Source organism: Phyllostomus hastatus, unplaced genomic scaffold (genome assembly GCF_019186645.2).
Source record: "Phyllostomus hastatus isolate PE091 unplaced genomic scaffold, TTU_PhHast_1.1 phas_contig_58, whole genome shotgun sequence".
NCBI lineage: Eukaryota > Metazoa > Chordata > Mammalia > Chiroptera > Phyllostomidae > Phyllostomus > Phyllostomus hastatus.
The window spans coordinates 17,887,311-17,914,771 of NW_025333916.1; the positions used below are offsets into that span (position 1 = coordinate 17,887,311).

Below are 27,461 nucleotides of genomic sequence, written 5' to 3' on the forward strand. Positions count from 1 at the left end.
AGTCTAAACCATTTCCTATAACTCATGATAAAAGAATTCAACTGGTAAAACAATATAACCACTAACCTGTTATAACAAAATTTGCTTTTCTATTTTGCTAACCCAAACTGATGAAATCTAGGGAATAAACTTAAGCTACTGACATCTATAGGTTATGTAAACTGCAAAATGTGTAAACTACTATAAATAATACACGCACAAAGAGTAGAAAAAATTGGAGAGAGTTGGATTATTTAGGATTAAGGATATCTGGGATGTTAGGGTGAATTTAAAGCCTGAATTTAAAATGTGGGAAATGCAGGTTTGCTCAATTTGAGAAAACCCACTGATGGACACAAACTGAGTCAGAATGTAGGTGGACGTGAATGAGAACATAACATACCTTCAGAGGATGACTTCATAAGGGCTCAAGTACAACCAACACAATATCAAGAAGCACAATACACTAACCAGAAATAAGAAAATATGAGAAAAGAGACATATCACAAATAAAGCCAAACAGGTAATAAATACAGCAAATCAGACATTTAAAAAGCTACTGCATTTTGGACAAAAAACAAAGGTACCAAACTCAAACTACAGTACATAGTTAAAAGATTCACAACACAAAAACATCTAAAATATGACATCAAAAACTTAAACCATGGAGAGGGGTGTACAAATAAATATAGTACTTTTAGAGTATATTCAAACTTAAATACCTATCAGCTTAAAATAAACTGCTACAGATATAGAATGATATACAAAAACCTATGGTAACCACAAACCAAAAACCTACAAAAGGACACACAAAGAATAAAGAGAACAGAACTCAAACAACAACAAAAAAAGATGCACAATACAGAGATGCAGTGGAAAGAAGGGGCAGGCTGGGGACAGAGACCTGGACAGCTCCTGCTTCAAAAACTGACATATCTCTCATGCAATTTTAGGAAGTTATTTTGTTCTCTGGATACCTTTTTGGGGGGAGGGGCTCCCTGATTTAATCCTGATACTAGGCTCCTAACCTATGAGGTCTCAATTACTGATTCTTAAAACAAAGCTCTGCTTATTGCGAAACTTCTCTAGGGCAAGGACCCCCATCTTTTATCAAGTTCTTTAAAGGAGTCACTGATAACAGTTAAAAACATTTTTTCATGATCCTATGATAATCAATACAACGGAGAAAGCTGCAAAACCACCCTGTGCCATTTACTCCTTTCCCTAGGGCTAGTCAACTTAGTTTCTAACCCAGGAACCAATTACAAATATAAGAGGAGAGGAAGACACCTATTGTGCTTAATTCAGGAGTTCCCATTTTGTACCTTGCCCATCATACTTCAAGGGTCATCTTTCTGACTTCAGGATTATAGGACTGCCACTATCCTTGAAGATCTTGGAATAATTTTCAAAGTCCTAGATATAAAATTTAGAAGCTAGATACTTTTGTGGATAGCTTCATAAATTTCTTCCCATCTCTAATGTGTCAAACCCAAAACTGAATGCATCCTTATTTAGGAAACAACACATTCCACAAATAACATCTTTGCCATTACATTATTATTATTAAGACATGCAAATAATTATGAAAAGGGGTGACTGAGGACCAGCACTGGGGTAGCTCAAAAGGAACAGGTCTATCCTAGAAGTGAAACTGGATCTGTGTTCTGGGAACTCCCCATCCCTTAGATCTACCAGGTCTGTTTCCTTAACTGACTAGTAAGGACCAATGTCACACCAATTTTCCATTCACAAAGCACACCGCTCAACTCTGTTACTTTTTTGTAAAGCTGTTAAATCAGCTTTCCGTGCCAATAGCTTTCTCACAAACATGGTAAACGTTCCTAAAACCTGCCTGACTTTCTGTAAGTAGTGTGGCAAGCACCAACCTTACAAAGTAACAGTACAAGAAGGGCAAGGATTCTCTGTATGCACAGGGAAAGTGGCATTACGACAGGAAGCAGAGTGGCTATGGTGGGCAGATTAAGCCAATTTTCCACAAAAAGACTAAATACAAAGATTGTGCTGAGGCTTAAATGCATTGCACCCAACTCATATCTAAGAGAATATTGGCTATTAAGAGATGCCAGTATTTTGAACTGGGAGGAGATAAGAAGAGAAAGGGCCAAGTGAGCCAGTACTAAGCTTCATATTTTGTTTTATGATGTGACAATAAAAGCTTGAGGATATGTTAAAAAAAATCATTTTGTTATTTCTATGTTAATAATTAATTGTTAAAAACTACTAATGTTAAAATCTAATTTTAGGAAGTGTAAGGGCTACTGACAGTAATAGTTCATCCTGATATTTTAAAAACTGATTTTCAGATTCTTTACTTCATAGATAAGTGGTGAATTTGACTTCATTTTAATCTCAGGGAAATACACGCTTTTAGTTAAAATGTAAACTACATGTAAACATGTCATGTACAGAAACCAACTTTAAAACAGACCAAAGAATATCTTCTGAGCACCTACTGTGTAAAGAAGCACTGAGGAATTTGAGGCATTAGAAACTAACAACAAAACCCATCTTTGTCTCTTAGGGACTTACAATGTATTTTGAAGGGCAGGAAGGGTCCATAAAGAGAAAACCACAGGGCAGCAGTCATAGATGATATGAGCCATATGCAACATAAGACTTCTCTGATTTCTGAATTTCTGACAGTGGTCAGAAATGACTTTCTACAGGAGGGGCATCTGATCTAGCTCCGGAAAGATAGGTGGAACTTAGATAAGCAAAAATTCAAGACATGGGGGAAAGGGGAAGGTCCTGTAATGGAGCATAGTATATGGTGAGTTCAGTGAACAATGGTTAAAAAAGCTTGGCTAGGATAATGAAAGGTTCACGTGGAGAAGAGATAAGGCTGACTGGCTAACCAAAATGACCCTGAATGCTAGGAATTTGGACTCTCTCTGCAGGAATGGAAGAGTTCAACGGGTGTGCATGTGCGTGTGTTAGGGAGCAAAATATAGAAAGTCTACATTGCAAAGAAGATACTAGAAGAAAGCTAAAACCAGTCTAGGGATGAGAGAGTGAGCAATTAAACTAAAATGGCTGCAGGAGCAACGTGGGAAAGCAGTTAATACATAAGTGTGATTCCACAGTTCTTCAGTTCTAAAATTTGTATTTAACATTTCTGAATCGGTAGGCATTTACAAATCAAGATGTACATAGAGAGTGTTGTTTTGCCCACATTGAAAAACTGTTGTAAAACTGATCAGTTGACATAATCTCTCAGAACCAGCAAACACCAGATTTGGAAGAATTGAATAGTTTTGAGAAGTGATGGGAGTGAAGCATTTCCAGGGAAATGGCAAAGACTCAGATTAAAAGTGGCTACACCAGACAGAGCCACAGACCAAGTCAGGGATGGCAGGTGGATGATGTGCTCTGGATAAATGAAACGAACAGGAGAGTAACAGGACATCCAGGTGCAAAGGAAAGTTGGAAATGAAGGACGTTCATCCCAAAGGAGCTTTGGGATGAAAAATGACCACAGGGCAGAAGGAGAGCACACAACTTAATATCTTAAGACATCAGGGACACATACACAAACATATACAGAATTAAACTCCAGTTTTAAAAACAACCTATCCATACATCACATAGGAAATGAATAAAAATCAACAATTTGTAACAACTCCAAAAACTATGACCTGTGGCACAACAGTAATGTGCTACAACCGTCCATCTACCAACTATTCCATTGTACTTTCCAAGATGGCTACTTTACCCTAAAAGTATTTCACTATGTTCAGCCCCACTACACTTTTCAAGTCATTAAGCTAGAAAAGGGGTTTAAAATTACCTCTAGGAAAAAAACATTTGAATTACAGTGCTGTTCTTGGGTAAACACTGGGGTAAGTTTAGCACGTATTTTATACAAATGGCTTCACATTTCAGAAAGACTGGTTCAGTTAGCAAGGGTACTTATATTTATGTATATAATGCAGAGGCAAGATAAAGCAAAATCTACATTAAACATCTAGATCCTGTACCCCAAAATGCTTGATGTTCCCTGCAATAAGAACATTTACAAAATCCAATATTATACCTATAGAATAAAATTAATCACATTATTCATTAAAAAAAAATACCGAAGGTATGTGCCCAGCTGTCTTAAACCAGATTAATTTTCCACTCTTTCTCAATCAAACATTAATGGAAATTTTCAAATAAATTCACTTGGAAAAAATAAGCATATACAAATACCTAATTTCTTTTCACAAGAAATAGAATTCTGAATCCTTTGAAAAACATACTAAATAAATAAAGATGGAGGAGGGAAAGTTGATTGTTAAATATGTTGTACCCTAAAAGCACATTTGTGTTTTTGTTTTTCCCCATAAAGACAATATTTTAAGTGGTGGCTGAACTCCTTAAAAACATAACCCACAAAAATGGCTACCCAAAATAGAGATAAATTTGTGTAAGTGCAATGAAAAACATGAGGATACATTTTGCAAGAGCAAACAAAAACAATAAATGGCAGCACCTAAAAAAAGGCAATTTGATTTCAAACAAATTAATAAAAATCTTATTTCAAATTTTAGGTCTCACAAGGCTCAATGTATAGAGTAAAACCTGCTCACGAGCCAACACCCTCCTAGGAGCCAGAGACTTTATAACACTTTATTTACAAGCATCTAGACAGGCTTCACTGTGAGCTGGCTCATAATTTCCTTTTACTGAAATAATGAATCCTATTCATTCCCATTACTATTTTAAGTTTAAATATTGCTACTCTGAAGTTAATTCTAGCCCCTTTTCTCTCTTAATTTTTCTTTTCTTTAACCCCACTTGTCATAACCTTTTTATTTTCATTTAGCAACTCCAATAGTAAAATTCCCATGACCTAATATAAAAGAAAAAAAAAGGAGGCAGGATTTCCAAATGAAAATAAAACAAGAGAAGTTAACATCTGTAACTGTCTTCCTCTCCCACCTAGCCAAAAAAATTAGCCAATAAGTAAGGCAATTATTTAGTAATGTTATAAGAGGAAGGGGAGAATAATATTATCTATCTGATGTTAGGGACTAATTACTTAAAATGGGAATAAATAGTGAGAGGGAGGTAGTAGATTTTAGGTCTTAGCTTAGAATACAGCAAATGCCCTAGTCCTACTGCAAGGGGGGAAAAGAATTTGGAAATGTTTGGAAACAAAAGTTTTCTTTAAAGTAAGATATACTGGGTTGGCGAAAATGTCCATTAAGTTTTTTCCATAAAATAAAAGGCACATTTGTCAATAAGTTATTGACTTCTTGATTTGGGTATTTTAAGTATGTCATCTGTCTCCCACTATTGGCTTCTAGTAAGTAGAGGCCAAGGATGCTGCTAAATACCTTCCAATGTCTAAGACAGCCCCACAGCAAAGAATTATTTGGCCAAAATGTCAATAGCACCAAGAAACTTCGCAAACCACTTTTGACACGTTTGATCGATCACTCACAGCACCTTCTCCATCGCAAATCTTTTTTGTGCCTTTTAGCTGTGTTTTTACCTTCCCTGAAATAATAAACCATAATATGCCAAAAATGTTGCGTATCTCCTTCCACCTTCAACATTAAAATGCTGGCACAAAAATTCATCAATTTTGATGATTCTATATGACAGCTGTACCAAAACAATCTAACAAAATTATTTCAAATGAAGTTAAAGACAACTAAGCACTACTAGAGGCATTGTACAGAAAAAAAAATAAATGAACTTTTTGGCCAACTCAATACATACGAAGACTTTTAAGGAAAATTATCAAACAGTCCAAACCAACTCACCCTTAGCAAGCTTAATATAAAACAGAATTTAATGCAGACACTGATTTAAATTAGCCTCCTTTGGGATTACAAGGTTCTCTAATCACAGACAACATTGTTGATTATAGTGTATGTACATAATCAAAGTTTATAAAATACAGCCAGCCACTGTAAATGTTTTGTCCAGTGATGAGACATTAACCACGCACTTCAAGTTGACAATGGTTAAGTTTATTAGCCTCATTCCCTTTCTATAGGGATGAAAATGGTCCAAATGCCTAAGAAAGCAGCCAGGAATATGTTAGGCTCAAATTTGAATCAGGTTCTGTTTACTAGAAATGTTATCTTTGGCAAATTTATCTAATCTCTTTGAACCTATTTCCTCTACTGCAAAATCCCTACCTCTTAGGTTGATGTGAAGATTAATATAAATAAGAGTTAACATTTACCAAGTGTTTAATATTCTAAGTATTTTACATAAAACCTATTTTTAAATCACTGGGAGGCTGCAGTATTATTCTCCTCACTTTACAGATGAGGAAGCTAAGGCACTGAGAAAATTAAGCTGACCCAAATTCACAAAGCTGTTAAGTAGAGAAGCCCTAGCTCAAACTCACTTGAACCCTACCTCTTAACTTCTATCCACATGCCAACCAAGATAATATATTTAAAGACCTCCCCACAGTGCCTGACCCACAGAAAGCATTCAAAAAGGTTAGTTATTGTGATTATTGAAAACTAAAGCCTTCATACTTCTCTACACATACATCACTCCAGTTATGACCTTCTTAGTGTCCATAGAGGACAAAGGGAAGGTGAAAAGGAAGAAAGGGTGAGTAATTAAACATTCATTTTATTAGTGTAACTTCAACAAGTCATCAAAAACTGATGGGAAGAGCAGTTTTAATACCAAAACCATAGGAGAAAGCACATAAAAAAACTTCAAGTACAGCTAAAGAACAAAGAGTGAGGACAGAAGAAAAACCCCGAAACAGGAAGAAATACTAGTCCTGCCCTCTTCCAATGCCCTCTGCATTCAAAGCCTAAAAACTAGCAACATTAGAAGTGCTATGACATGGACATCAATTCAGGGTGGTCTAAACTTGGACACAAGCTCATAAAAACAAGGGGTTCAAGTCCCAACCCTTGCCACACTGTGCCTATAAACTACCCTAAAGTCCTTAAAGAGGACACTGTTATTTTGCTTTACAAAATGGAACTAAGGCCAGATGATGGTAAGTAACAACCTAAGACCAAGCAACAAATATCAGAATTAGGACAAGAACAGAGATTTTCCTTAGCCATGTCCAAAAAATTTTCTTTCCACTAAGCATTAATTAAAGGCAATATAGTGAGATGCTTCTTAAAAAGTACTCTGCCTCAACTAAGCCTTTATCTATCATCAGGATGACCTGGTAACCAATTTTATTGTCACAAAGAAAATGACCATTCTTGTTCATCAGTGTCTTTTCCCGATGCCTACAACATTACATGAGGGCACTATTTGCTGAATAAACTAAGCTCTAAGCTATCACCGTCAAACCTTAAAGTTAAAAATAAAATCCCAAATCATTAAAGGAACTTCATACATTTATTCTTAAGACTATTTGCCTCTATAAAATGTCTAGCACATCAACCTTCTTTTCATTTCAAAGCCTAGTCTACATAACCCTCAGTATGGTCTGAAAGAGTCTATTATGTAATTATGACCATATAAAATTTAAAATTCAAGGACAAGTATAAGACACTTCCAACATTTAGGAAAACAAAATTTTCTAGCTTTTTGCTGAATGAAGTCTTCCCTGGTTTTAATAACTTAGATACTATGTTAAGGCTACTTGATACTGACAGTCACCTGTAAGAAGCTTGAAAAACCAAATGAACTTTACCACCTCTACCCAACCCCCCCAAAAAAGCACCAAGAATTATTATTTAGCCATCACTGCCTATGCCTCTTACCCTCGCAACTTAATTTTTCTCCTGTCAAATGGGTCAGATTCAGAGGAAGCAGATTCTGGTCTATTAAAGAGTAAAACAAGCCATGGGAAACCTCCCATTACAAAAAAAAAGTGAATAAATAAGTAGAAATACATTTAACCACCTATGGAGGCCACTTTGTGCTTTGGAGTTCCACTTCCAATAATGTTCTACAGTCAATGAAAGGTCAAGTAAAGCAACAATGGAAAACAGTGAAAGAATGATTAATTAAAGTTACGTGAACATTTTGGGAGTGAAGATTGCAAATTCAAACACAGCTGTTATGTTTGACAAACCAAACCTTTCACTCACCTTCTCCCTTCAACACACAGACACCGCCACCCTCCCCCCACGCCTTGTATTCACATTACTAAAAGTATCCAAGCTGACTTTGTTTTAGCAAGAAAGAAACATGCCCAATTTCATGTCTGTGAAGTATCTGGTGGACTGGGCATCATGTGATGGTAAGTGGCAAGCAAAGAAACCACCACATAAATTAGTTATCAGGAAAACTACCATCCTGCCCGCCCCCCCCCCCCAGCCTCCACATTTCCTCCTTTACAAAGGCACTAACCTAGAGACATATATTCATCTTTTTTTTCTGTACTTATCTCTTTTTTGGGTGATAAAATAAATGGCCAAGTTTACTTGAGCACAGAATTGAAAAAAAAAAAATGATTAGTATCTAAGTCATTTTAACAGCTTCCAGGTTCCAAGTCTTTCATCAAACTTGTAACTCTCAAGAATCCCACAAAATTCTCTTAGCTTCATTATTCCTTAAATGTATTTTATAGCAAGATAGCAGTTTGTACTATTTTTATAGGGATATACAGGCAGAACAGCTCTCTCCACTGCAACTACATGTGTCTTTCCTGGGCCTGATTCTACTATTCATTCCTACCTAATATCATGGGTCATGGCTCCCTGGCTCAATAAAAGATCAGCATCCTAGGGCTTGTAAAAGACTATCATTTCTAGCCCTGGCTGGTGTAGCTCAGTGGATTGAGTGCAGGCTTCGAACCAAAGCATCGCAGGTTCGATTCCCAGTCAGGCACATGCCTGGGTTGCAGGCCATGACCCCCAGCAACCACACATTGATGTTTCTCTCTCTCTCTATCTCCCTCCCTTCCCTTTCTAAAAATAAATAAAATCTTTTTTTAAAAAAGATTAGTTTCATTCTTTAAAAAAAAAAAGATTGTCATTTCTCTAATGCATACAGTTGGGGTTTCAGCAAGGCTTCAGAGTTTTATAACGAATCTTAGTTTTCCAGAAAACTTAGGGAAGTCGTAATTGGGAGAAGAGGTACAAGCAAAGTCTTTTTAGAGTCTCTTGAGCCTTCTGTTAAATAATCTCGGAATTCAGGGGTTGTTTATAGCTGAATCATTTTAAGATACAAAGAAAAAATGTGACTGGGCACTCTTGTCTTACCATAAATCCATCCCTGCACCCCTAGGCAAATGCTTTCTTCTAAAATACAACCTGCAGGACTTCTGGCCAAGATGGAGGCATAGGCAGATACATTTTGCCTCCTCACAAAACCAAAAGAAGGACAACAACAAATTTAAAAACAAAAACAACCAGAATTGACAGAAAATCGAACTGTATGGAAGTGGGACAACCCAGAAGTTAAAGAAGAAACATTCACCCAGACCAGCAGGGCATGCCAAGACGGGCAGTCGGGGCAAAGAGGACTCACTGCAAGGTGGTGGCTGGCGGACCAGGTCCCACATTTGCATGTGGATAAACCAGGAGGAACAACTGGGGAGTGAGACTGGCCTCTCGACCAAGGGCTCCAGCGTGGGGAAATAAAGCTTCAAAATCTCTAACTACAAAATATCTGTGGAGGTTGAGGCAGCAAGAGAAACTCCTAGTCTCACAGGACAGTTCATTGTAGAGACCCACAGGGTCTTAGAATGTACACATACCCACCCACATGGGAATCAGCACCAGAAGGGCCCAGTTTGCTTGGGGGTAGTGGGGGAAGTGACTGAAAGCTGGCAGAGAGCTAAGCAAGCAGCATTGTTCCCTCTTGGATCCCCTCCGCCACCCCACATACAGCATCACAAAGCAGCGATGTGGGTTGCCCCGCCATGCCAAATACCTAAGGCTCTGACCTTACTATGTAACAGGCACACCAAGACAAAAAAATATCACCCAAATGAAAGAACAGATCAAAGTTCCAAATATAAAACTAAGCAATGAAGAGACAGCCAACCTATCAGATGCAGAGTTCAAAACACTGGTAATCAGGATGCTCCCAGAAATGGTTGAGTATCATTGCAAAGTAGAGGACAAAGTGAAGCCTATGAAAAGTGAAGTAAAAGAAAATATACAGGGAATGAGCAGTGACAGGAAGGAAATCGGGACTCACATCAAAGGTTTGGAGCAGAGGGAAGAAAGAAACATTCAACAGGAACAGAATGAAGAAACAAAAATTCAAAATATCAGGAGAGGCTTAGGAACCTCTGGGATAACTTTAAACCTTCCAACATCCAAATCATAGGGGTGCCAGAAGGAGAAGAACAGCAAGAAATTAAAAACTTATTTGAAAACATAACGAAGGAGAACTTCCCTAATCTAGCAAAGAAATATCATATTTTAGAACCATAAGACACACCTAGGTTTTAGAGGAGGAAAATAGGAAAAAAATTTTGAGGCAAAAAAATGTGGTAAAATATTTAATAACCTGTGACCCCGCTCCACCACCGCCCCTACCCACAGCAAGCCAGGCAAGCTACATTTGGACTATAAGATGCACCCCCCGGCCCCCCAGGCTTTCCTCCCAAATTGGTGGGGGGGGGGGGGGTGTGGGGTGGGGAAGAATGCATCTTAGAGTCCAAAAAATATGGTAGACTTCCAGGAAGTCCAGGAAGCTCAGAGAATCCCAAAGAAGCTGGACCCAAAGAAGCACACACCAAGGTACATCCTAATTACATTACCCAAGATTAAAGATAAGGAGAGAATCTCCTTAAAAGCAGCAAGAGATAAGGAGACAGTTGCCTACAAAGGAGTTCCCATAAGACTATCAGCTGAGTTCCCAAAAGAAACCTTGCAGGCAAGAAGGGGCTGGAAGTATTCCAAGTCATGATAGGCAAGGGCCTATATCTAAGATTACTCTATCCAACAAAGCTATCATTTAGAATGGAAGGGCAGATAAAGTGCTTCCCAGATAAGGTCAAGTTCAAGGAGTTCATCATCACCAAGCCCTTACATGAAATGTTAAAGGGACTTACCTAAGAAAAAGAAGATAAAAAAATACAAACAGTAAAATGACAACAAACTCACAACTATCAACAAGCAAACCTAAAAAAACAAAAACAAAAATGAACTAAGCAAACAACTAGAACAGGAACAGATTCACAGAAATAGAGATTACATGGAAGGTTACCAGCAGGGAGGGGGAGAGAGAATGAGGGAAAAGCTACAGGAAATGAGAAGCATAATTTGTGAGTACAAAATAGACAAGGGGAGTTTAAGAACAGTATGGGAAATGGAGAAGCCAAAGAACTTATATGTATGACCCATGGACATGAACTAAGGAGGGGGAATGATGGTGGGAGAGAGGGTACAGGGCAGAAGGGAAAAAAGGGGAGAAAAGAATGGGCCAACTCTAATAGCATAATCAATAAAACATATTAAAAAATAAAATAAAATACAACATGCAGATTCTGCCCCACACCATTCCTATCATAATTAATTTGAAATAAATCAAATGACAACTTAATTTAAAAGTCATTATTCAACTTATTAAAATTTTTAAATACTGGCACTCCTCTATTCTCAGGAGTGGAGACTGACATCCCTTCTAATGTCTTCAGGGAAACTACACATGGGAGAAAAGGCACACGTCTGGGTTAAGACAAATCTAGGTTTGAAACTTGAGTTTTGTCACTTAACTGTTTAATGTTGACCAAATCTGTGTAACACCTTTAAGTTTCAACTCCTACTTCAGCAAAATAGTACAACAACAAAACATCACTTAGCTCTAAAGATAGTATGAAAAAGTAAGGAGATAGGTAATGTGAAGCGCCCAATGCCTAAGTAGCCAATAAATTAGTTACTGAGTTGGCCAAAATGTCCATTACATTTTTTCTGTAAAATAAAAGGCACATTTGTCATTTTCACAGTTGTCAATAAGTTACTGACTTATTTATTTGGATATTTTGAGTATGCCAGCTGCCTCCTGCTATTGGCTTCTAGTGGGTAGAGGCCAGGGGTGCTGCTAAACATCTTCCAATGCCTAAGACAGCCCCACAGCAAAGAATTATTTGGCCAAAATGTCAATAGTACCAAGAAACTTCACAAACCACTTTTGACATGTTTGATCACTCATGGCACCTTCTCCATACACTGCATAAATGTTTTTTTGACTTTTAGCTGCCTTTTTACCTTGAAATAATAAAACTGTAATATGCCGAAAATGTTGCAAATCTTCTTCCATCTTCAACATTAAAATGCCTGCACAAAAATTCACCAATTTTGATAAGTTTTTATATGACAGATGTAATAATACAATCTAACACAATTATTTCGAATGAAGTTAAACTCAACTAAGCACTACTACAGCCAATGCAGGGGAAAAACTAAATAAACTTTTTGGCCAACCCAATACATTCCCTGAAAGGTGTATTGAGTTGAAAATGCTGGAGAATCCTTATTACATGACAGAAGAGACCATTAACACTTCTTGGAAGTCTCCTTTACAAGTGCCACTTTGTTAGGCACTTTTTCATACTCTTCATTAAATGTTAAGATATCCTTTAAGCATTTCCCCCATTTCTCTGTTTTAAAGAGTTTAAATAAGTAAGCAGGTCAAAGAAGTGATTAAGCCTGTATTCAAATCCAAGTCTTCTGGACTCCAAGCCCTAGGCAGGCTCTAGTTACCGTGTGCTTTTTGTAGATGGATACTTTTGAAAACACACAATTCTCAAACAATGGTTTCAACTGGAAAGAAGTTAGAATTGAGGACAGTTTTACAAACATAATAAATTCCAAAGTGAACATTGATTTCAGATCTTAATCAAGCCTACAATCATAGTGGCTAAAATTTATTACCTAAAGGACCATAACTAAAAATTTCAAAAATGTTGTCCTTATACAGAAACCATTACTCACAAAGATTAACTCATCAAAGGTAAGCCACCATAGGGCCACCCATGCACACACACTACTGTACAATCATCAGCTCTGACCACCAACCAGGGCCACTGCTGAAACCATTCCAAGATGCCTTGGTAGCACCTGATTCATTCAGGGATTGAGTGCCTGCTATATAAATAGCACTACTTATAGTAAACCCTTATAAAAGTCCAAAACAAACCTAACCTGTAATAAATTTCACATTTCATTTATTCAAGATTGAGGTTCTAAATAGTATATAATTCTTATGTAATCCAAAAATAGTTTCTCAGTATTGTGTAAGTTGTAGCTCCTTACAAACTATTATTTAGTCAGATGACCAAATCTGTGAATTATTAACAAATCTTTTAGCAGAAAAGTTAAAGTTTAATTCTTCAACATTCCTTAAAAATATAGGAATACTTCTTATAATTCATATTTAATCATAAGTATTCCAAAAATTAAACTCCAGTAAGACTTATAAAGTACACCAACCAAGGGTGCTAATTCATAAAGCATGTAATTTACAATTGTGGTTTTAAAGCTTTTTGAAAAAACACCTTTAAGAGTTTGATAAAGGCCCTTCTATCCAAAAAATGCAAATATCCCTATGCATATAAAACTTTACTTGCTAATTAAAGTTCACGTATACCTCCTCTCAATTTACAGGGAATTCACCAATTCCAGATTTAAAAAAAAAAAACCACTCCTTATTTAGGAAGTCATTTATAGTTTTAAGAGATTCTTCTCCTAGTTTTTCAATAGCATGGTCCCTTGAGTAATTTACATTTATCATTTTATAAAAATTTATTTACCTGCAACTTTACATTAAAAAGACACTTTTTTCTAAACCCTTTAAATTCTTGTAATACTAAAAATAAACTGGACCCTTTGTCCACTAATATTAAGAGTGGTCACAAGACCTGTGGCCCTGAACTAGGGGATGGCAAAGAAGAGAATTTCAAGATATTGTCAAGGCCAGTGCCTGAGAAGTTTATGTTGTATTTGCAGTCTGTTCTATTAAAAAAAAACAAAACACTCAAAACTCATTTCAAGAATTTATTGACCATTATGAACAAAAACAGGTGTGGTCTTTAAGTTGAAACTTTTACATGGATAGGAAAAGAAACTCTATGGGAAAAGGAACCAGAAAATAGATTCACTGAAATTAAAGGAAAAACATGACTAAACAACTCAATTTTCTAAGCATCATAGACTTAAGAATATGTTTGATTTACCAAATATATCTAGCTTGGAAAACCATAGCCAGTTTCACAAGTCAACTTGAGAATTGGACATACAAAATCATTGAGTTAGATGTAATTCCTAAACTCAATAAAATCAATAATAGAAAAATGACACAAGTTCTATAAACATTTTACCTTAAAAAAGATGTTAATGCAAACTACTAAGATAGCAAAGAACTTAAGCAGTTGGGGAACAAAAAAATACATGCCTGGTGTGCTATATACCTCCATTATCATGTCCATGGCAGACATCACTAATTAACCACGTCATCCTTTGCCCACACTGAGCTTCATAATTTCAATACAACTTTCTAGTAGAAATCAGGGTGGGCATTACAACTGAACCTGTTGATTTCCTATTTTTTTAAATACCATCAAGTCAACTAAATTAAGCACCAAAAGTTTATGTATTTAATGTTCAATGAATTTATAATAAATTTTACTTATTTTCAGGTGTTTCCCAAAATGCAAAATCCTCTTTAAAAGTTTATATTTTTTCTGTTAAAGAGAATAAAACATTATGGTCAATATAAACTTAATTAACAAAAGATATTTTTTAAAAAATGTCACCCCATGAAAGACTTCTAGAAAATTGTTAATTAACTATACTTTTGGCAGCCCTAATTTTTAACCCAATTTGAATTAAAAAATCCAAACAAAATCATTTTTTCTGAGTATCATTAAAATTAAAACCAGACATGCTTGCTTACATGACTTAGGAATTAAAAAATACAAGTTTAAAAAAACAATAGTATAATATGTATCTGTAAATGGAGTAAGAGAAAGAAGCACTAATTTTGTCCTTCCAATTTCAATGAAATACAGATCAATAGCAGCAAAACTCCACAGCAAATATATGTGGCCATTTAAGAGTTGTCAATTCCTTCCAAAAAACAATCTAAGGTAGAACACAGACTCCAGAAAGGAGATGATCCAAAAGAAAATAAAAACATTCTGGATCTCCAGGATCATATATACAGGTGGGTGATGTTTAACATAAAATAAGCTAATAGGAAGGAATGAAAACCTGGATTCAGGAAGTTTTGAGAGTACTGTGGAATAAGTGAGAAAGAGTTCATTTCCAAAATCCTCAAATCGAGCAAGAAAAACTATATGTCTAAGAAACCAGAAGGTTCCAGCTTCTTAGCCTTATTATATAAAGGCAAAGTTAAGGATGACAATGCAATGTCAGGAATATAAATAAACACCATAAAAAGGGGAATTTTCCCACCCCAAGCCCAACCTCAACTGGTACTAATACTGAAAATAATAAACTGCTCTGAGAAAGTATGTTTTACTGTTCATTAGAGGAAACTGAGTATATCTGAAAATAATGTTTCAGTGAAGTTCTTTCAGGGCTGTTAAGTAGGCATGACCTAAAATTTTACAAATTTTACACATTGTAGAGCTCCTTTTGTATACCCGTTCCTACCTTTCCCCCATATTGCACTATACTGTACTACTTTTAAGTATAAAGTATACTAAACATCCCTGCCCAGAGCATTTTTTTCTCCTTTAAAACAGGAGTGAAACATGAACCATCTGTAAAGACTTGATATTCCTAAAGTGTGTATAAAACCTTTAAAAATACACTTGTATCCAACTGGCAACTGGTACTTTTTCATTTGGTCAGGCCACTTATTCCGAGAACAAAGTATTTAAAACTTGCCCAAGTTGCCAAACTATATTTGGAGGTAAAGATGGACCAACTCTACTCCATAAGACAAACTATTTTGAGTAAATGAGCATGACACCAGAGTTAATACCTGGACAGTTATTGCTGGAAAGAGCTTTAGGGGCAAAGAGAAAAGCTCCTTTAGCTTACCTTTATGAGCCTTCTTTTTTTTCATAGTGGCTTTAATCTTAGTGACAGTATGTAAACAGAGCACTTACTACATAAAACCTTTGTAATTAATGAAAGAAGAACTCTAAAGACTTACCAAAGGTCCTTCAGAGGGCCAATTAAGGAAAGCCAGCTTTCCTACCACTGACTGAAAGGAATGAAGAGGAAGGTAAGTCACGGGCACCCATCGCCTTTCTTTCTAGAAAAACAAGTGTCCCGAATGTGCACAGCCTAGACCAAGACTCTAGCCTTCGGTAGTGAATAACAAAAAGCTGTGACCGACCAAACTTACCTCCTGGATGCGCTTCCTAGCTCGCTGAAGCACTTCTTCATAGCCCTTCTGCCGCAGTTCGCTAAGGCTTTCGTAATACTCCTCGGGATCATCGGTCTCAGTGAAAAGTACCTGGGAGAGGATCTTCCAACCGCAGGTGTCCAGGCCGTGGCCCAGGTAGACCTGGAGCTGGTAACAGAGACTGTCGATCTCCTGTTCGGTCATCTCAGGGGCCCCCCCAAACAGCACGGTCCACATGCCCGAAGGCTCCTCAGGAAAGACGGGCAGGCACGGCTCCAGCTGCGAGTTCACTGAGCACAGCTGCTGGTGCACAGCACGCAGATCCTGAAAGGAAAAGAGCCCGGCCCAGCTGCACTCTTCGGCTGTGGACTCCAGTTCACCGGTGGGTGGCTGTTGCTCGGCATCAGAAAGCGCCTGGGAGGCCGGAGATGCCTCGTCTTCTCTCACCATTTCCAGCACCTCGATCTCCTCAGAGACTGCCCCGCAGGCACTCACTACTCGCACAGAGGACACCGGGGCCTCCTTGGGCACCGGAGGGGTTGACGCTGCGGCAGTGCCCGCTACATCTCTGCCTTCAGACCCCTTCCGGACCGGGCTGGACTTGGCCCGCACTGGGCTCCTGAGAGGGCTCTCTGCTCCTTTGCCGGCTGAGCTCCGCAGCAGTGAGTCCCCCCGAACGCTGCGCGCGCTCCGCGGAGAGCCTCCCTCCGCCCAGGCTGGGCTCCTCCGGGGCCCTGGGCTCCTCCCCAGAGTAGCAGAACCGGTGGCCTCCGGCCGCCCCTTGCCCACGGGGCTGCCTGGCCCCCGGGTCCCGTCGGACCCGGCTGTGCCGGTCTCAGCGCCCCCTCGTGCACCCGCCTGCTCCCGGGAGCCGCTCCTCTGCCTCTGGGCCGTCCGGTTGTGGCAGGTTATGGCAAACTTGCCCTCAATCTCGTTCCAGGCCACAATAAACACGAACTTGTGCTTCTCACGCTCATCAAACACATGGGGCCGCACGGCCACCCAGTCCGACTCCAGCGTCTCCTCCAGTGCGAACGACATGGTGGCTCCGGCGCCAGGCCGCCGGAGAGGCGACGCTGGTCCTGCCCGCTCGAGGACTCACCGGCTGGCTGCACCGCGCCCCCCGCTCAACCTCGCCGGGCGCCTTCAGCCATCTTAGCGTCCCGGCCAGCTCTCCTCGCTTGCTCGCCTGTCCCTGCGCACTCGGATCCACCACACTCCTTTGTGGAGCGGCTCGCGGGAAAGACAGACAATACGCGTCCCTAAAGCAGGTAGTTCACATGGTCACGTGCGGCCGGATCTGTTTACAAGCCCGGCGCTGCGGCAGCGCCCCGAGCCCGCCCCGGCCACCCCCCGTGAGAGGCCGCGGTGCTGCGTCTATGGCGCTCTGGAGGTAAGGCGTGGGTCCCACGGGGCGAGCAGGCCAGTGGGCGACTGGGGCCAGCTGTGTATGAGTCTCCGCTGGGCGCCCAGGCCGATACCCCTCCCCCTCTTCTCGACCACCCAGAGTCGCCTGACTGATGGACGCGTCTTCTAAACTCCGAGCCTCAGTATCGCCACAATGTTACCATTCTGTTGCTGACGTCGGCGGCTCCAGGAGGGACGTAAACACCGGCACGTGCCGCACGCTGGTGACGCGACAGCGGCGGCGCGCACACCCCGCCCACGCGCGCGCCAGCTCCGCCCCTGGGTGCCTGTGTGCTCTGCCGGCCAGCAGCCTTGGTCCCATCTTTTCCCTTCCGCCAGAGCAGTCGCTTTCTCCCACAAGCTGGAGCTGGAGCCTCACAGGTTGCCGGGTCTTAGGGTCTAAGAGTGACAGGTGTACCTTGCGGGCCACAGGCCTCGGGCCTCTGGCCTCCGAACCCCGGAGGAAAAAGGAACAAAGTCTGAAGAACTCAGGCTTGTCGCACTCCAGTCATTTGTAGGGGCCCTCAAATGTAAGTTCGCCTTCATTGCCCCCCTTGGGGGGAGTGGGAGGAATTGGGATTGATAAATCCTATATTCGGAAAGAAATACATTAATACCCTGAATGTTACGCAAACCATGTGCTAAACTTTGGGTTTCCCCCACACTGTTGGATTTTACCCTAACACTCTTGAGACACAATTTAATATATGAAAGGATAATGTCTGTTGACAACCCAGTAAAACTCCAAGACAAAATAAAATTAAAAGTAATTTCAGTCATGTCCTGATAGTATGAATGTTTTAAGTTAATCGGTGTTTTATTGCTTCAGGTTTCATCATTGTATAGTTACATGAACCTCACTGTCTTGAGCCCTTCTGAAGTTGTATTCAATTATCAGAGTTCCCAAAATACACATGCAAAAAAAAATCATGTAAACCTAAAGAATTTTGTTATTCATACTCAACTGTGATGAAACACATTCTTAAAATTGGCTAGTGGATCTTATAGTCCAGCCTATGTCATTACCGTTTTTGTAATAGTGTTGAATTCATATTGGCGGTATTCTGCATCCACAGTAAAGTACAATAAAACTTCATTATTTTACTTTTATACATGTTTCTAAAATGTACGCAAAACCATTTGAAATAACTGTGCATTGTCAGCTACACTTACTTTTACTTCAGTGTTGTCCTGATCTCTGAATAAACAGCCAAAAATTTTAGCTCTGTTTCTCAGCAGGACATTTTAAACCTATAGATCTGCTTTAACAAAAAAAAAGGGAGGGGCACATTGGGCAGGATGACCAAAAAGAAAACAAGACTGATTTTTAAACCTTTTTGCAGTTCTTTATAGGGAACCACACATTTTCAAAGCTTGTAACTGAACCTGTGTCAACTCTCAAACGGAAATCAGAAATACACCTTTCAAAAGGTAGGAAGAAAGAGAACTCATCACAAATCTGTATCACCATCTAAGCAAACAATAGCACACTATAGAAAAAAATTCTTTTCTGCTAAAAAGTACTAAAAGTTTTGTTTTTTTTTATGAAAAGTGATGACATGATCCCTTCTCGGCCTTTTGGCTAAGATCAAGTGTAGAGATCTGTTCTTACCAGTTTAACATTTGATATGTCCTCTATTGAGGACAGCATATTAAATGGATTTTTAGAGCAGGGAGATGGTCTAGGAGCTCACTCTGTCCATGCCATATTGGTATTGTACTACTTCCAGGCACAGTGCAACACCTCAGGGACAAAAACAAAGTGATGACATTAGGGAGGAGGAAGTGGCTGCTGGTGGGGTTGGTGAGGTGACAGGATCATGAGTTACCTTCTTGTAATACTTATAGATAGGTATGAGTGAACAATGAAAGGGTATAGGAAATATTTTTTATTTAAATGTATTGCAGTATTTATCCACAGACATAAAATTATGTCTTATCACAGTAGTGCTAAAGGAAATTGGTTGGTGGACACACTGGTGTTAAATATTTTCCCCCAATACTATGGTCACTGTATTTTATCAAAAGGATTGTGTCGATTGTTCTTGTTACTCTAGAAATGAAAAGAAACAAACCAAAATTCCCATGGCAAGCTACTGTTGTACTCCACTATTCTTTATTTAGGTCCATATCTGATGGCCAAACAAGATGTCTGAGTGTATAAATTACTCCCTGGGAATAAGTAAAGCTACAGAAAAACCACATAACCATGCTAGCTTTGAAAGGGCTTGAAAACGATTATCTGTTTGATTTTTTTAAAACTATTGTGAATTGTTAGGTAATCTGGGAATACTTTAAATCTTTAGAACTTTTAATAAAAACTATAATAGTTCACATAACGATTTTCAAATTACATAGCATTTTCCTGCACATATTCATTCTATCTTTGTAATAATCATATAAAATATGCATGAAAGAAATGTCTTTAACTTTATATATGAGAAAATAGTTCTGATTAATTAGGTCAGACATCCCAGGATTGGGAGCAGGGAACAACTTGAGTTCAGGGCTCTGACAGACAACTGTTCTAGTTAGATTTTCTCAGAAGCAGAGACTGAAAAGAAGTCAGGAATGCCAAAATTTATTGGAAGGTAGTGGGGGTGGTGTACCACCCATGAAAGAAAAAGGATTGAAGCAGGATTGGAGATCCAGAGCAAAAATTGTTTTTTATTTTTATTTTTCTATTACAGTTTACATTCAATATTAGTCTTAGATGACTAATAGTTGTCTTAGTTCCAGGTGTCTTAGTTCCAGATGTACAGATAGTGATTAGATAGTGATTAGATAGTGATTAGGTGTACAGATAGTGATTAGATAGTCATATACTTTACAAAGTGTTTTCCTGAATATTTCTAGTACCTACCTGGTACCATACATAGTACAATATTATTGACTATATTCCCTACGCTGTACTTTACATCCCCGTGACTATTTTTTGTCATTGTCAATTTGTACTTCCTAATCCCTTCACATTTTTCATTCAGTCCCCCATTCCCCTCCCCTCTGGCAACCATCAGTCTGCTCTCTGTATCTATGAATCTCTTTTTTGTTTGTTCATTTATTTTAGATTCCATTTATAAATGAAATTATATGATATTTGTCTTTCTCTGACTGACTTATTTCACTAGCATACCGGTAATACCCTCTAGGTTCATCCATGCTGTCACAAATGGTAAGATTTCATTCTTTTTTTATGGCAGAGTAATATTTCCTTATATATATTTGTAATGCTACTTTTTTATCCACTCATCTATTTGTTAATTTATTGATTTTAGAGAGAAGCAGGTGGCAGGAGGGGTGGGGCAGGAGAGAGAGAGAGAGAGGGAGGAAGAAGGAAACATTGATTTGTTGTTCTGCTTATATATATATACATTCATTGGTTGATTCTTGTATGTGCCTTGACTAGGGATCGAACCTACAACCTTGGCGTATTGAGATAACAGTCTAACCAACTGAGCTATTCAGCCAAGGCTGCACTTGTCCATTGATGGGTAATCAGCTATTATAAATAATGCTGAAATGAACACAGGGGTGTATATGTTCTTTCAAAGTAATGTTTTGGGTTCCATTGGATATCTACCCAGAAGTAGAATCGTTGGTTATAAGGCAGTGCCATTTTAAATTTTTTGAGGAACTTCCATACTGTTTCCCATAGTGGCTGCACCATTCTGCATTTTCACCAATAGTGCACAAGAGTTTTCTTGTCTCCACATCTTAGCCAACACTTGCTGTTTGTTCATTTATTGATGATAGCTGTTCTGGTGGGTGTGAGGTGATATCTTGTTGTTGTTTTAATTTGTATTTCTCTGATGCAGTAATTGTTTCTTAAAGAAGTTCCCCCTTTTAATGGAAATTGTTAGGCCTTACTTAGTGGCTGACTGGGGACCACTCTGAGAAAAGCATAGGTTGAAAATCTGAAGCTGACTCTGAAGTAACAAACAGCTGGAGACTATCAGCTAACCATACCCCTTGAAGCTGAGGAATGAGTCCTTTCTTGAAGGAGGATCTGATTGACATATCTCCTATCTGCCACAGTTTACTCTGTGTGCCATGCGGATGGATGCACTCCATAATACATTTGGGGAGCAGTTCCTTCAGGGGTCTGGTGGGCCTCTCTTCCTGAGGGAAACGTACAAGAGGGGAGTTAGATGGATGAACTATAGTCTCCATGGCTATAAGTGGTTCCATGGCCACAACTGACACTCTCCCATCTTCATCATCTGTTCTAACATCTCTCATTTTCTGCTGCCCTCAGTGGCTCATGTGGTGGTATTTCCTAAACCCTAACTTTTGAAGGGTCTGAACTCCAGGTAACTGTACCTGTGTATAGCCTCCATTACTGCATCACTGCATTTGCTGCACAATAGGTAATAGCTATCAAGAGGCACCCAGTAGGTGACCTGGGTTCCATACACATTCCTCCCTGCTCCCATCATGTAAAAGCATCTCTGCCACCTCCTCCTCATCAGAATTAATTACCCTGACAAGATTGTGATTCCTCTTCTTGCCTGCTGGTTCCTGGCCACACAGATCCCAAAGGGTACAAGTGGCAGCTATAGCTTGTGGTTCCATGGGATCTTTGCTGTCCCCTGGCAAGAATGCACCCATTTTGGGGACCAGGACCTTCAATCCTGCAATGGGATTGCAGAGCTGTGGGACCTCCAATGTGTCACTGAGAGTGGCGGTAAGTGAAGCCACTCCTGCTTTCACCCCTTGGTGCCTAGAGCTATGCATTCTTTTTCTTAGAGACATAGTACCATATAAAGGACTGTAATTCAACATTTATACATATCGTGGAGGGTGGTACCCCCATCCTTTCAGGGTGTTGCCTCTGAGCTGGGGCTTTACCTGTTCATTCAGCACACCATGCCAACACTTTTTTTAGCCATCAGCTTCTAGATGATAGAGTATATGACATGACCAGTAGATCTGTAAAATGGGTTCCCTGGTTGAATACTAAGTTGTTTCATGTCTTTAGATCAGGCATTCTGTAAGTGGCCTTACAGTGGTGCTGGCAGAGGCCCTGTAGGTGGGAAAGGCAAAACCCTGCTCAGATTAAGTATCTGTTTATTCTGGTAACAGAAATCAGTGTTTCTTTCTGGTCATTTCTTATGAAGACCATTTGCTGCCAAGTGACTGGTTAGTCTTTAAGGAGTAGTACCACACTGGAGGCTCAGTGTTGCTGTCTGTTGCTGGCAGTTGGAACATTCAAAGTAGGCAGTTACTAGATTGGCCTTCAGACATGGGAGTCCATGTTTTTTGATCCATGCAAAGCCTCCACCTCTGACATTGTGGCCATGTCATCTCTTTGCCTATCATACCAGTGAATGTCAGCTGGTCAAGTTATTTTATCCACTTGGATATTTGGTGTCCATACCATGTCAGTGATTTCATTGGGCATTAATGTACAATAAATATCTTCCAACCTTGGGTCCACTCTTAAACGTCCATCTACATATCTCTTCCCCAGACTTCATTGTCTGTGATGTTTTAATTTTTCTGCTTCCATGTTCATTCACCATTGCCCATAAATCTTTGTACATTTTGATTTCAAGCCACTTCTCTTTTTGCATGAAGTAGATGACCAGTTTTACCTCCTGAAGCTCTGCCCATTGGGAAGATTTGTCTTTACACAGGTTCCCATTACTGTCTTTCACAGCCACCCCTGAATATGTCTATAATGAAGACAACATCCACTTTTGGTTTTGCACCCATACACTGAATCAGCCTATCCATAAACTAAGCTAGGAGTTTTTCCTCCTTCAGCTGGTTGAATGGGAGGCTTATGTGGTCATTCATGTGAGCGGAGGAGGGACACTGCTACATAGTGGATGCCATGACGGGACACAGTGGATGCCATGGGTTCTGGACCCACTGCTCATGTCCCTAGATGTGTTATTCCTTCCTGTTCATGATCAGTTTCAGCTGCACCATTCCCATTTTATGATGGATTGCTACTGGACCCATCTCATTTTATGATTTGTTCCCAACTCACGGTGGGCACTTGGTATCCCAAGGTCAAGCATTCCAACTCTGTCAGGGCCCCATAGCATGCTTGGAGCTGTTTTAAAAAGGTACATAATCCTCTGCTGCAGATGGTGTGACCTTCCATAACCCCAGGTGCCTGGGTTGTGATTCTTCCCCTGAGACTTGCCATATCTTTTATTATTGATATCTCAAATATTATAGAGTATGCTGGAATTTTTGTTCCAAGCAAACTTGCTACTTGCTCTGCAGCCAGGACCTACTGCAGAGCCATTCTCTACTCTGAGCCCTACTGAAAGCTGGCACCTTCCATATGGGCTAGGGCAGTTTTCTTAGGACTGGACTGTATTGCCGCAAAAGGCTAAGGAGGCTTAACAGTCATTGTGCTTCCTTCATTATAGTAGTAGATACATGATGCAGCAATCTATCTTTACTTTGAAGGGAATGCCCTGGCTTGCACCTGACCATGGGCTGTGTAGAAACTTTACTGAGTTGGCAAGTACTTCAATTTTTATAGAGTTTATCTCCCTCCTTCTGGAATGCATGTGTCTTACAAAAGTCTCCATCATGCTAGCACCCTCTTACTCATGCTACCAGATCAGCATGATGTCACCAATGTAATGAGTCAATATGATGTTTTGCAATGTGTCCAGGTGGTCCAGATGTCTTCAGCCTAAATTGCGACAGATGGTGGAAGAGTTAACATGGCCCTGGAGGAAACTGTTTCTAATCTTCCTGATTGGGACAGAAAAATACACATTTGCCAGATCAATCTGCATACTATTTCCAGAGACCATATTATCTGCTGTAGCAAAGAAACTACATCTGGTTGGGCAGATGAGATCAGGGCTATTTCTTGGTTGAGCTAGCAATAGTCTCCAAGATCTATCTGGTTCTGCAATAAACAGACCAGCAAATTAAATAGATATTTCAGGGACCACCATGCCTGCATCTTTAAGAGTGGCATAAATCTCTGCCATTTCTCTCTAAGGTTGTGATGTTTTTGATACGCTGGGTAGTCTGAGGGATGAGGTTTCACAGGCTTCCACTTGACCTCCCCCACTACTGTAGCTGTCACCAACAGACGCAATGTGTGGGTTGCTCCAACTACCACATGTGTCAATCTCAATTATATATTTGGGGACAAGGGAAATAAGCACCAGGTAAGTTCACAGAACTACTGGTCCCTTTCTTTGGCCACTTCACTTATTACCTGGTGCCTGTATCCCTTACTCTAACACAGAGCCTATGATGAAATTCCTGGTCATGAGATATCAGTGTAAACTTGGACCATGTGTTCAACTGTCCTTGAAATGTCAGAATTCTTCCCTTTCCCCAGTGAACAATCACTTGAGTACATGGCCCAGATCCCTTTGGGGAAGCCCTGGGGAAATCATTATGTATTTCAGGGTTCTTCATACTGGGACCCAGTCAAAAACCAGTTAGGTCCAGAAGTTGGGCAAGAGGTTGGTGGGGGAGTGGGCATGGGTGGCAACTTCCCTCAACCTCCTGCTCATCCACTCTTCCTCTATTTTGATTATACGAAGTATTAAACAGTGCCTTTTGGCTGCTCAGCTATTTTGCCCTTAGGATGCTGTGTTTTATTAAACATCCCCTAACTGTAGACACTGAGACCCTCTGGATTCTGATGGTGAAATGCTACCATCAGCCTCTCTTGCTCCTGGGCCTCCTTATCCCCATTGCTTTCAGTGAGTCAAATTCTGTGATTGCTTCTCCTACTGTTAACCCTGGCCTGCAGAGGAGAGCCCCACTCACCAGCACATTTCTAACATTCTTGGTGAAGGGTGTATTTTTTGGGCCTTCCTGGGAAACATAGTACTTCTGGCTTCATGTAACATGTCCATTCCAGCATTCCCACTTCCCTGAGTCTTTTACTCTCTTCCTCTTCTGTATGCCATAGCATTTCAGTTCAGGCTTTGTGAAGGCTATTGCTTTTTCCAGGTTTCTAGGAGTCATTCTAGCTGCAAGTTACAATGTACCCTAGGGTCCTAGCTTAAATATTAAATTCTGTTGTCCTGAGAGAGTGACCTCAGTGTCAATAAACAATGTTAGTTACCCACAGCTTTTCTTTATCAGTCTGTAGGGTGACAATGAAACTCCATAACAACCCTCCAATTTCATTATCCTTATATTTATCATTCCCCTTACATTTCAAGTGGTTAAATGCACCAGGCAGTGCATTTTTTCCTACAGGTATAGTATCCTAACTCACCACCAGTGAAAATTTAGAAACAGAGCTTCCACCTTTTGCTGGGGCTGTTCGTTCTTTACCCATCACTCAGAATGGGGTGCTTAGAGCTAGTCAGGTGGGGTGTGATCTAGTCTCCAAACCTCATCTTCTTGCTTTCTCAGACTGCTTCTATTACCAGCTGTGCCAACTGGGCTTTCTGGGAAGCAGACACTGAGGGAATGAGGAATATTAAAGGTTTATGGAGAGAAACCTTTGAAAGAAAGAAAGAAAAAAGGAGGAAACAGGATGGGTAGAGGGGCATGGGCCTGGAATCTCTGCCAGCCCAATGGGAAACCTGGAGTGTTAGATGAGGTGCAGGCTGGATGGAAATGGCTAGACCTTGATACTACATACAACCTTGTGCAGTCATTGGTAAGAACCAATAAGAGTATTATCATAACTACCATTGTCACAATTCATCATAGGCTGGGATCCACCTTGAGAAGTGTCTGACCAAGTTTTAAAAGCTAAGGTGAATCCTGAAGGTGCTAATCAGCGGGGAGCAGTCAACTAAACCCACTTTTTGCAACTAGAAAGTAGGATTTTCTTGAAAGGGGATCTGAATAGTGCATGTTCATGACTACTCTTTTTTAGTATTTTACATTAAATGTATTATGGCCAAGCATTCTTATTTTATAACTACCAACTAGTGAGAGTGAGAAAAAGAAGGAAGCGAGTCAAGAAAAGTTGGAAGCCCTGCAAAGTGGTGCCTGACCACTCTACCACTGCTTTACAAGACACAGGAGGTCACTTGGAATATGCTCTCCCTCAGCAATAGGGGCTTCTCTGGAAGGGATGCAAAAAAACACCATGTTCAGTGAAGTCACAGGAAAGGAGAAAGAAGGGAAAATGTGTTTGCTTAGCTCCTTCTCATCTGTCATTTCCAAAAAATGAAGTTTTACTCCATGGGGAGCTCATAATTCCAAGTTGCATCATCCAGCCCTTCAGGAAACCAGAATTTAGGCCCTGCACTGTGGCATTTCAACCAAACCTGGAAATAGAGGGCAGCTCAGCACCAATAGATTCAACAACCACCCACCCATAAGAGTAAGCCACTCCACTCTGCAAAGACAGCAGTAGCGGGTGGTCTGGGATACAGGCAGTACCTTCAGAAAGAAAGGCAATCGAATAGAACTGAGAAGGTGAACTAAGTTTATATCTGATAAGAAAAATCTAATTTTCATGTTGGATTGAACCAAGAAGAGTAGCATGCTTAATTAAAAACATCAATATCTTTTTAAAGCTGAAAAAAACTTAAGTGTTGTAATAAAAGTAATTTGTGTTCATTGTAGACATATTTGAAACTGCAGATAAACTAAAACAGGAAACTTTAAATAGTACCAAGAAGCCACTTTTAAAACCTTGTATATCTTTTCATACCTTTTTCTATGCTTATTTACAAAAAGGGATCCCATTATAAATACTGTTTTGTAAACTGTCTTTTTTTACTTAATAATATGTCTTGAATAACATGCATCTTTAATATCATTTTGAAAGAATCTTTATATCCTAAATTTTAAGTTTTCTTCTTTCATTCTTAATGCTCTGTCTAGGGAATTCTATGAGACTCATACACTTAATCACTGTGTTACTTAAGATTCTCCAA

General features: G+C 39.7%; 1 protein-coding gene, 1 non-coding gene and 1 pseudogene across 2 annotated transcripts in view; 2 read left to right on the forward strand and 1 right to left on the reverse strand.

Moving 5' to 3' along the window:
* JMY (junction mediating and regulatory protein, p53 cofactor) overlaps positions 1-18,670 on the reverse strand; it is a 102,127-nt gene extending 83,457 nt beyond the window's left edge. Inside the window, exon 1 of the mRNA XM_045847807.1 lies at positions 16,213-18,670. Coding sequence (XP_045703763.1) covers positions 16,213-17,253 — 1,041 coding nt within the window. The 5' untranslated portion in view covers positions 17,254-18,670. The remainder of the gene's footprint in view (positions 1-16,212) is intronic.
* LOC123824583 lies at positions 1,811-2,123 on the forward strand (annotated as a pseudogene).
* Positions 18,671-19,181: 511 nt separating the features above from the next.
* LOC123825051 lies at positions 19,182-19,365 on the forward strand. Its single transcript, XR_006786830.1, has one exon. It is a non-coding gene; the product is annotated as a U2 spliceosomal RNA (small nuclear RNA).
* Positions 19,366-27,461: the final 8,096 nt, after the last annotated feature.